The sequence below is a fragment of the Myotis davidii genome, unplaced genomic scaffold (genome assembly GCF_000327345.1).
Source record: "Myotis davidii unplaced genomic scaffold, ASM32734v1 scaffold93, whole genome shotgun sequence".
Taxonomy (NCBI): domain Eukaryota; kingdom Metazoa; phylum Chordata; class Mammalia; order Chiroptera; family Vespertilionidae; genus Myotis; species Myotis davidii.
In genome coordinates this window covers 4,005,929-4,016,501 of record NW_006292095.1, presented here as the reverse complement: position 1 = coordinate 4,016,501, position 10,573 = coordinate 4,005,929, and the positions used below count along the sequence as shown (strand labels likewise).

At 37.9% G+C, this 10,573-nt stretch overlaps 1 protein-coding gene across 1 annotated transcript in view; it reads left to right on the top strand.

Annotated features, from left to right (window-relative positions):
• LOC102757815 (disintegrin and metalloproteinase domain-containing protein 5-like) overlaps positions 1-10,573 on the top strand; it is an 80,431-nt gene that overhangs the window by 68,635 nt on the left and 1,223 nt on the right. The window contains exons 12-14 of the mRNA XM_006765643.1: positions 4,219-4,309; positions 4,890-5,109; positions 10,072-10,183. Coding sequence (XP_006765706.1) covers positions 4,219-4,309; positions 4,890-5,109; positions 10,072-10,183 — 423 coding nt within the window. The remainder of the gene's footprint in view (positions 1-4,218; positions 4,310-4,889; positions 5,110-10,071; positions 10,184-10,573) is intronic.

Here is a 10,573-nt window from a genome sequence, read left to right as displayed (position 1 = left end):
TTCTTTTTTATTCTGGGCCAGCTTTAGCTCTGAGGCTTGGCTCCAGCTCTTAGGCCTCCGCTGCTGAAAGAAGGCTTCTGGCCTTTGCTTACAATGTTGCGATTCCCGCTGAAAGCAGGTTTCTGGGGTTTTGTTTAGCTTCTATATTTGTTACATAGTTTCTTAAACTGCAGGCTCAGAGGCCTGCAGTGGCAGGCGGGGAAAGTTGGAGTCCTCCATCACTGAAGCAAGCAAGCCCCATGTTAGTTTCAAGCTGCCTGGCTGCAGGCCGCCATCTTGGCTGGCAGTTAATTTGCATATCTCGCTGATTAGCCAATGGGAAGGGTAGCAGTCATACGCCAATTACCATGTTTCTTTTTTATTAGATAGGATATATATATATTACAATCCTTTGTATTTCTGTGGGTCTGTTCTTATTCTACCTCTTTCATTTTTGATTTTTTAAATTTGGGTCCTCTGTCTTTGCTTCTTGGTGAGCCTGGCTAGAAGATCATCAATCTTTTTTGTCCTTTCAAAGAACCAGCTCTTGGTTTTTTTAATCTTTTGTATTGTTTTTTTTGGTCTCTATGTCATTTATTTCTGCTCTGATCTTTATTATTTCCTTCCTTCTGCTCACTCTAAGCTTTTCTTGCTGCTCTCTTTCTAATTATTTAAATTATAGAGTTAGATAATTTATCAGCATTTTTTCTTATATTTTGAGATGCTATGAACTTCCTTCTTAGGACTGCTTTCACTGTGTCCCATAGATTTTGGATTGTTGTGTTTTTATTGTCATTTGTTTCTAGAATGTTTTTAATTTCTTCTTTGATCTCTTTGGTAACCCAACCATTGTTTAATAGCATGCTATTTAGCCTATAAGCATGATTTGTTTTTATTGTAGTTGATTTCTAATATTATGCCATTGTGGTCTGAGAAGATGCTTGATATGATTTCAGTCTTCTTGAATTTGGAGAGATGTTGCCTGTGACCCAGTATATGGTCTATCTTTTACAATGTCCCATGTGCACTTGAAAAGAATGTATATTCCATAGCTTTGGGATGAAATGTTCTGAAGATATCAATTAAATCCATCTGATCTAGTGAGTCATTTAGAATTGCTCTTTTTTGCTGATTTTTTATCTAGAGAATTCATTCAGTGATGTCAATGGGTGTTAAAGTCCCCTACTATGATTTTTTGCTGTTGATCTCTCCCTTGATATCCTGTAAAAGTTTTTTTTTAAATGTATTTGGGTGCCTCTGCATTGGGTGCATATATGTTTACCAGAGTTATATCCTCTTGTTGTATCAATCCCTTTAGTATTATGAAGTGGCCTTCCTTATCTCTTGTTATGGTCTTCACTTTGAAGTCTATTTTGTCAGATATAAGTATTGCTACCCCAGCTTTTTTTTCATTTCCATTTGCCTGGAAGATATTTTTCCATCCCTTCATTTTTAGTCTGAATGAGTCCCTTGTTCTGAGGTGGGTCTCTTGTAGACAGCATATATATGGGTCATGTTTTCTTATCCATTTAGCCACTCGATGTATTTTGATTGGAGCATTTAGTTAATTTATGTTTAATGTTATTATTGATAGATACTTATTTGTAGCCATTTCTTTTTGTGTGCCTGTGTTCCTTTTCCCCTTTCTATTCCTTCTTTCTACGACAGTCCCTTTAGCATTTCTTGCAGTGCTGGTTTGATAGTGATAAACTCCCTTAGCCTTTTTTTGTCTTTGAAGCTCTTGATTCCCCTTCAATTTTGAATGATAACCTTACGGGATAGAGTATTCTTGGATTCATTTCCTTGGTTTGCATCACTTTGTATACTTCATTCCAGTCCCTTCTGACCTGATGTGTTTCTGTTGATAAATCATTTGATAATCTAATGGGATCCCCTGTAGGTAACTTTCTGTCTCTTGCAGCCTTTAAGATCCTCTCTTTGTCATTAATATTTGCCACTGTTATTATGAGGTGCCTTGCTGTGGGTCTCTATGGGTTCATCTTGTTTGGGACTCTCTGTGCATGTGTGATGTTTTTATTACCCCAAATCCTGGAGTTTTCTGTCATTTTTTCAAATAGGTTTTCTAAACCTTTTTTCTCCTTTTGTCCTTCTGGCACCCCTATTATACATATGCTATTTCATTTCTTGTTGTCCCAAAGCTCCAGTAGGTCCTCTTCCTGCTTTTTAATGTTTTTATCCAATTGCTGTTCAGATTGGGTGTGTTTTTCCTGCCCTTTCTTCTAATTTGCGAATTCGTTTCTCCACTTCTAGTCTACTGTTGAAACCTCTGTTATATTTTTATTGTAGCTATATCACTCTTTATTTCCTCATTATTCATACATAAGTTGTTGATTTTCTCATCCAGCCGGTTTAGAAATTATATGATCCTTACTCTGAATTGTTTCTTGACATATCGCATGCCTCTTTTCATTTAGTACCTTTTCTGGTGACTCCTTTTCCCCTTTCCTTTGGGGGTTATGTCTTTGTCTCCCCGTTTTTGCTCTCACAGGAAGATGTAGGTGCTGAGTCATGTGGGGCCTGGCTGCAGCGGTGGGCTCAGTATTAGGGTCATGCTCTCTGAAACTTCCTGGTGGGCCCAGGTGCCAGGACACAGGAGGCCTGTGGTTAAAGCAGCAGGCTTGGCATGTGGGTTGCACAGTCCCAGAGTTGCTAGTGGGCCCAATCACCAGGTCATGCAGTGCCTGGTGATTGAAGCAGTGGCTTTCCAGATGGGTTGTACAGTTGCAGGGCCTGGGGCCAAAGTGGCTTACAGTAGGGGAACATGCTCTAGAACTCATAGAAGCCTGCAGCTGCAGGGAATGGAGTCCCAGTGTCTGTGGGTCTGCAGATGAAGTAGCAGGTCTTTTTTCAGAGTGGCTGTAGGTTCTGGGGTGATGTCTGAGGCCAACTGGGTATTGGTGAGAGTGGGCTTATAGTCACAGAAGCTCTCCCCTTCAAGATAGCATGGTTTCTCTGTCAGAGCTGGCCACCTCAGGAGTGACTGCAGAGGTTCAGGGCCTCCACACCTGGAGAGCCCAGTCCACCAGCCCCTGTAAGTCCTGCAGGATCTAACTGTCCCTCACTCAAACACACATACACACCACACATCCATCCACTCCTCTTTTGCTCCCTCCCTCACTCACACTCTCTTCCTTACTACTGTCTTTCCAGCCACCATTTGGCTGTCCTCTGATTTTTTAAAATGCACTAAGGTGTTATTTAATTATTGAGTTTTTGTTCCTTTATGCTCTTAAAATTTCCACTATCACAGTCTTGGTCCTGTATATAATTTGAGGAAAGTTGGTAAATTTAAATTGGATTTAATCAAAGCAATATTTTTATTTGAGCAAAGCAAACAGAAACTTAATTTCTTACTGGGCATGTTCAAGAGAATGTCTTGCCCTGGCTGGTGTTTCTTGGTTGTTGGAGTGTCAACCTGCACACCAAACAATGGAAAAAAATAACCTCTGGTGTGGATGAACAAAAACAAACAAACAAACAAACAAACAAAAGAGTAGGTCTTTTAATAAGAGAAAAGGCTGATTATGGTAGATTCTGCTCTCTATTTTGACGGTTTACTAGCAATATATATAATAGATACATTTATATAATAACATGATCAACCCAACCCATCTCTACCTCTAAATCACCCAGTCTAAGTGATGAAGCAGTTATTGCATACATTTGAATTATTCTCATTTTTAAAATTAGACATAACTAAATATATATATAAGGGCTGAAGTAGATAAACATTTATGTCCTTCCTATTTTTAAAATTCAACAATTCTTATTTAGTGATTGTTAGGATGCTCGGGAACAGAGATGAGAAATCTAGTATGGAATAGGAACAGTTAAGTGATCTCTGGGCTTGTTATCAGTATTTCATTATGGATACTATTTCTCTCCCATTTTGTTTAGAATAAGAGAAAACTCTATTTTCACATTGGATAGGGAATGAAGGGATACAAGTGATCAATTTAGCAAAAATAAGGTTGCTCATTTTAACAATATAGAACCATTTGAATCATGTTGCTGTTTATCTGTTTCATACAAAAGAAAGTCTAGCAGGCTTAAAATGACAGAGTCTCTTTTTAATCCTAGTTCTACCCCCTGCTACTATTTAATGTGAGGTAAATTATAAACCTCTGTAGGGAATCACATTATAATGTCCAGAGTGAGTTTATTATTTCTTCAATGATAATTGTAATTATGTATTATAACTTATTTTTTTTCTTTCAGCTGCTAGAGGTGCTCAATTTGCTTGTTATGATGAGATAAATTCAAGAGGAGATAGATATGGAAACTGTGGAAAAGGTCTTTGTTCTTTTCCGTATGTATTAGGCAATTCTAATTTTGTTTGTAATGTAGCTAAGATCCTAGAATATATTATTATGTACAGGCTAAAGTGGTATTTTATACCAGGTTTTCTTTGTTTCATTATCTGAGAACAATGTTATTACTTATTGCTTACAAATAACGTGTGCCTATAATGTTACAACAACAATGACCATAAAATAGCCTCTGTTTATTGTTGTGATGAGCTAGGCATTGTGTTAGGTAGTTTATATACATTATATAATAAATATATTTAATACATCACACATTTATAATAAGAGCTATTCTATTTTACTAATGAAAAAAAATTGAAGACCAGCAACCATTGGTTTAAATATCAGAAGCCAATATAGGAGAGATCAGGGTAATCAAATTGCAAAAATCATTAATCTTTTCCCTTGCCACATTGCCTCACAAAACAAAAAGGCACACATCATACATAACTCAGTGGACTCAGAAAATTACTGAGAAAACTCTTGAAACCTGGATTTAAGTCAGTGACATACCTTTTTAACTTAGCCATATCAGCAATCTATGTTAATATGAGAATGTTTTTTTCTGCCTTATGCTTCTAGTCATCTCATGTGTGGAAAATTAGTTTGTGCCTGGCCACATAAAGCAATAGTATCAAAAGCAAATTTATCTGTGATTTACACACAAATACGAAATGAAATATGTGTGTCTACATTTCTAAGCTCGGACAGGATACCTGCCAATGACAGAACAACAGTAAATACTCCTGAAGATAGAGATAAAACATTTATAGAAGATGGCACTTCGTGTGGTCCTGATATGGTAATTAGAACTATAAAATTATAAGTGTTTTCAACATCTTTTATGGTTATACTCATTTTGACAATATACCAACCAATGAACTTTAAAATAACCTGATTGAGGCATCATTTACATAAAATTCACCTATGATAAGGGTGTAATTAATTGCTTTTGATTAATTTAGAGTTGTACAACCATCAGCACATCCAGTTTTAGACCATACCATCACATCTTCCCTCTTGCCCACTTGCCCATCCCTAGCCCTAAGCTACACAGCCAGTTTCCTCTGTTAACATTTAGCACTAGTATGATACATTTGTCATAATTGATAAACTAATGTTGATGCATTATTATTAACTAAATCTAGTAGTACATTCAGATTCCCTTAGCTTTTACTTAATGACCTTTTCTAGGATTCAGTCCAGAGTACCACTTTGCATTTATTTGCTGTGTGTATTTAGGCTCCTCTTAACAGTACAGTTTCTTAAATGTCCATCTCCCCCTCCCCCCTTTTTTTGGGAAGAAGATCACATCATATCAAATATACATGCTTGTTGATATTAATTTTGATCACACGGGTGTGGTAATATTTGACAAATTTATCACTGTAAATTATTTTTTCTTTCTATATTGTACTTCATTGAAAGAAATTACTATGCATAGCCCACACCTAACGAGTAATAAGTTGTGTTCCATCTTCTTGGAAATTCAGTATTATTCCGTATCATTAAATCATTTTGAATTCTGCATAGTTTTGTCTATTTTTCTCTATTTATTCAATCATATATTTGTAGCAGTATGGAATCCATGGATATTTATATTATAGTTTCGGTTATTATCCAGTATGACTTTATTTTATTGTTCAAATTGTTCTAACTCTGGCTATTGGGAGTTCTTTCAACTTATTTCTAGGTTGCTTTGACATACTATTATCATTGTGTGTGCTTTTCTTTTGGAGTGCTTCCTTACTTTCTGGAATGACAAACTGTTCTAGGTCCATTTTGTATATTTTGTGTCTTAGTTCCTAGAATTTGCATTCTCCCAGGAGTCCTGGTTTATTTTAACTAGAAATGACAGTTAGAAACCAAGATCTAGGGCTAATTGTGCTTTTGCTACTGGAGTTTCACTGGTTTGGCCCTATCAGTAGTCAGAACTAGGAAATATGTATCTGACTGGTGTGGCTCAGTTGGCTGAGCATCATCTCATTCACCAAGAGGTCACTGATTTCATTCCTGGTCAGGGCACAGGCTCCAGTTGCAGGCTCAATTCCCCCATGGGGGGCATATAAGAGGCAGCTGATTGATGTTTCTCTCTAATCAATGTTTCTATCTCTCTCTCCCCATCCCTTCTTCTCTCTATCAAATTAATAAAAACAATATTTAAAAATATTTTTTCCAAATGTTTTTAATTTCTTGCTCTCTCTTCTCCTTTTGGCACACCTATGATGTGAGTGTTTGAATGTTTGAAGTTGTCTCAGAGGCTTTTTGCACTATCTGCATTCTTTTTTAATTCTTTTTTCTTTTTTCCATTTGATTGTATACTTTTTGCTTACTTGTATTTCAAATTGCTGATTTGATTGCAAATTACTCTTCATTTCAATTAGTGTATCCTTCATTTACAACTGGTTCTTTTTTTATGGTTTCTGTCTTTTTCATACTATTGAAGTTTTCACTAAGTTCCTTGAGCATCCGTATAACCATTGTTTTGAACTGTGTCTGGTAGTTTGCTTGTCTCCATTTCATTTAGTTCTTTTTCTGGATATGTCTCCTGTTCTTTCATATTGGATCTTTTTTTTTGTTTCTGCATTTTGGAAGCTTCCCTGTCTTGTTTTTATGTATTATCTAGAGCTGCTACATCTTCTGGACTAGCTGGAGTGGCCTTGTTTAGTAAGTGCCTGTAGGCTTCAGTGGCACAGCTTTCCCAGTCAACTGAGCTGGGTGTTCCAGGCACCCTGATGTGGACTGTGAGAACTGTACTTTTGTATTTGAGCTTTGATTACTGTTGGCATGTCACTGGGAGGAATTGACCTCCCAGGCTAATTGGCTGTGAAGACCAGCTGTAACTACAGAAGACCAGCTGCTGTACAGGAGCTGACCCTACAAAGCAGAATTTATTTTAGAGGGGCTTTGGTCATCATCTTGAGTGTGTTGTTTGTGGAGGTGGGAGGCTTTTAATCTAGTGTAGTCTGAAGCTGTTAACTTGGTACACTGGCTCTTAGGACTTCTGGGAGGCCCAAGGTCAAGGTCATCCACTGTCTATGATCTGCCTGAGGTACCTGGCATGAGCTACAGAGTGATCTGTAGATGGCTGTTACTTGTGCTGGGGTTGAAGGTGCCCAGGAGAGGCCAAGCAGCAAACCAAGGCTGATTGCTGCTAGTGTTGAGCCTGGGACCATTTAGCAAGAGGTACAGGGTACACAGAGGCTAGATGCTACTTGTTTGAGAGATTTTAGGAAAATCTGAAGCATGAGCTGCAATAGTCTATTTGTATGGAAAAGCCTCTGGAAACAGCTGAGGGGGACCAGCAAGTTTGGTGTGCCAGGGTGTCAGGGAATCACGAGGGCAGGGTGAACAGAGTGAGGCAGTTTGATGGAGACTCAAATATGGTGCCCACCTGCCTGCTTGGGCATGGGGGGACTGTCTCAGTAAAGAAACAATGGCTTTCACTAGCACTTTTTTCTAGCAATAAGCTGATACACCCCAGCTTTTGCCCTGATGCCAGACTATTCAGTTCCTGCCTGTGTGTCTTTGATTCCTTTCAAGCTGCTATCCTAGCTGTAACTCAGAGGGAGTGGCCATGTTCAGGCCTTTAAGGGGAACTGCCTGGGACTCCAGCAGCACTCCATCTCACTCAGCCACAATCTCCACTGGTTTGGATAGTAAGAAGCTATGTGGACTTCTCCTTTTGGCACTGGAACCCTGGCCTTGGTGGCCTGGTGTGGGGCTAGGACCCCTTGCTTCTCATGAGTAACCTCCACAGGAAAAGCATCTCTTCCAATTTTTATTTGCCACACATAGGTGTGGGAAAAGCCAATTCTAGGTCTCTGCCCCTCCTACCAATCTAAATATGGCTTCTTCTTTAAATCTCTAGTTGTAGGACTTCAATTCTGCTATATTTCAGGTGGTTCTGAATGATGGTTGTTATGTAGTTGTAATTTTATGTGGTTGTGGGAGTATCCTCATACTAATGATTTTAAGACCTCAATCTCCCATCAGATAGTACTCAAACCTGACTGCTCACAATAATTGCCTGGACCCTGTCCCAGGTATCTATACTAATAATAGAGGAATATGCAAATTAGCTGGGATGCCATCACATAACGATCAGGATGGGGGCGGGGCCGCAGCAGAGAGCTCTCAGCATGCCTGCACCAGGGGTCTGAAGGGCATGGAGAGAAAGGGAGAGCAGATAGGCAGTTAAGGGGATCAGGCCAGGAGGGGAGCACAGATAGGCAGTTAGGGTGATCAGGCCAGGAGGGGAGTGCAGATAGGCAGTTAGGGTGATCAGGCAAGGAGAGGAGAGCAGATAGGCAGTTAGGGGAATCAGGCAAGGAAGGGAGAGCAGATAGGGGTATCAGGCCAGCAGAGGAGAGAAGTTAGGCAGTTAGGGGGATTAGGCCAGGAGGGAAAAGCAGTTAGGGGGATCAGGCTGGCAGGGGAGAGCAGTTAGGGCCATTAGGCTGGCAGGGGAGCAGTTAGGAGCCAGTGGTTCCGGATTGTGAGAGGGATCCCGGATTGGAGAGGGTGCAGGCCAGGCTTAGGGGACCTGTCTCCTCCCCCTATCCCCCGTGCATGAATTTCATGCACCAACTGGGCCTCTAGTTTTGATATAATGGTCTCAGGTGGAGCCCAGGCATAGGCCTTTAAAAAATGTTCTTCAGTGAATTCTTGAACTCAAAGAACTAATCAAATAATTTTTCCAGGAATATATCTTTCTAAGAGGACTTCTGGAGTTAGATGGTAAGAAAATAAAATTTCCAACTTCTTACATATGATTACAACTTTATAATCTGAAGGTACATAGCTTATTTCACATTTATTTCAATGAATTTACAATTACTTTAGTTTTTGGATTTTTATCTCAATCCTTGGTAATATGAATTCTGGAATTTTCTATAGTTTTTCATCTGTATTATCAATGTACACAATCGATTGTTTTCTGACTTTATTTTTCATTTCCTTTTGAATTGTTTTAGTATTGTATCAACTTTACCTGTAGAGAGATTAGACACATGGTTGATTATTCTGCATGCAACAATACTAGAGACTGTAATGACAAGGGAGTAAGTAATTTCAATTTTCATTTTAAGCTACATGTTTTGAAAATTTAATAAACAGTTTAGAGATTTACAAAATCATTTGAATAATTTTCTAAATCATTTTTATACTACACAGTGCCATTTAATGATCTGTAATTTATAGCTTTAACATTATTTTACTAAGAAATCTTGCCAAACTATTTATTAAAGAAGATAAAGTAGAAACATTTAAGATAATTCTGGATGTATAAAATGTTTGGTAAATATGTGGGGTGGATGTGCTATAAGCACTATGTGTTACAAGATAACCAAAATCATATTAATTTTACAGAGAGAAGGCAGAAACTGGTAAAAAAAAGGGGGGGGTTATATGAATTTTCTTGCTAGTCTTGCTAGTTAATTTAGGGTCTGGCCTGTTCTGTGAAGCTAGAAAGTAAATGATAATTAATGGCATGTTACTGGTAATTGCCAATATTTGTGTTTGGCTACATGAAGAGTTGAAAGAATTAAAAAAAAATTAACTTGGTAACAGAAGCTAGATGTACTTTTTAAGGTATAGATACTTTCAAGAGAAAATTTGTTGAATTGTTTATTTAAGATCATTTTCTAGAATGGATAGCTTCTTTGGCATAAATTATCTGTTGAATAAGCATAGAATATTCATTTGTCTCTATTGTAAAACATCTTTGCACATAAAAAATTGTTCTATTTTCTGATTATTCTAGATTTGCAACAATTTCCAGCATTGCCATTGTGACAAAGGGTTTGCTCCTCCTTATTGCAAACCACAAAAAAATGCATTTGGAAGTCGAGATGATGGGCACCTATATGTTGATGGTTAGTGTCTTTATCTAATGAATATACATATATGCAAACCCCTTGGACATGGACAATTGTGTGAAGACCAATCAAGGGGAGGTGTGGGTGGATGAAGGTGAGCAAAGGGAAAAGGGAAGGAGGACACCTATATTTATGTCAATATTAAAATTTTTTAATAAAAAATAGAAAAATAATATGAAGCAGAATGAATTAAAGTATAGATTACAAACTAGATTACCAAAGAATTGAAGCAAAAAAAAGTTTTATATTTTTTCACCTTTCTAATTTTCATTCCCTTTATTTTTTTTAAATTTTATTTTATGGTTTAAGGTATTACAAATAGTAGTACATATGTCTCCTTTTTCCCCCGTTGACCTTCCCCTCACCCCACACCCCCCATCACATGCC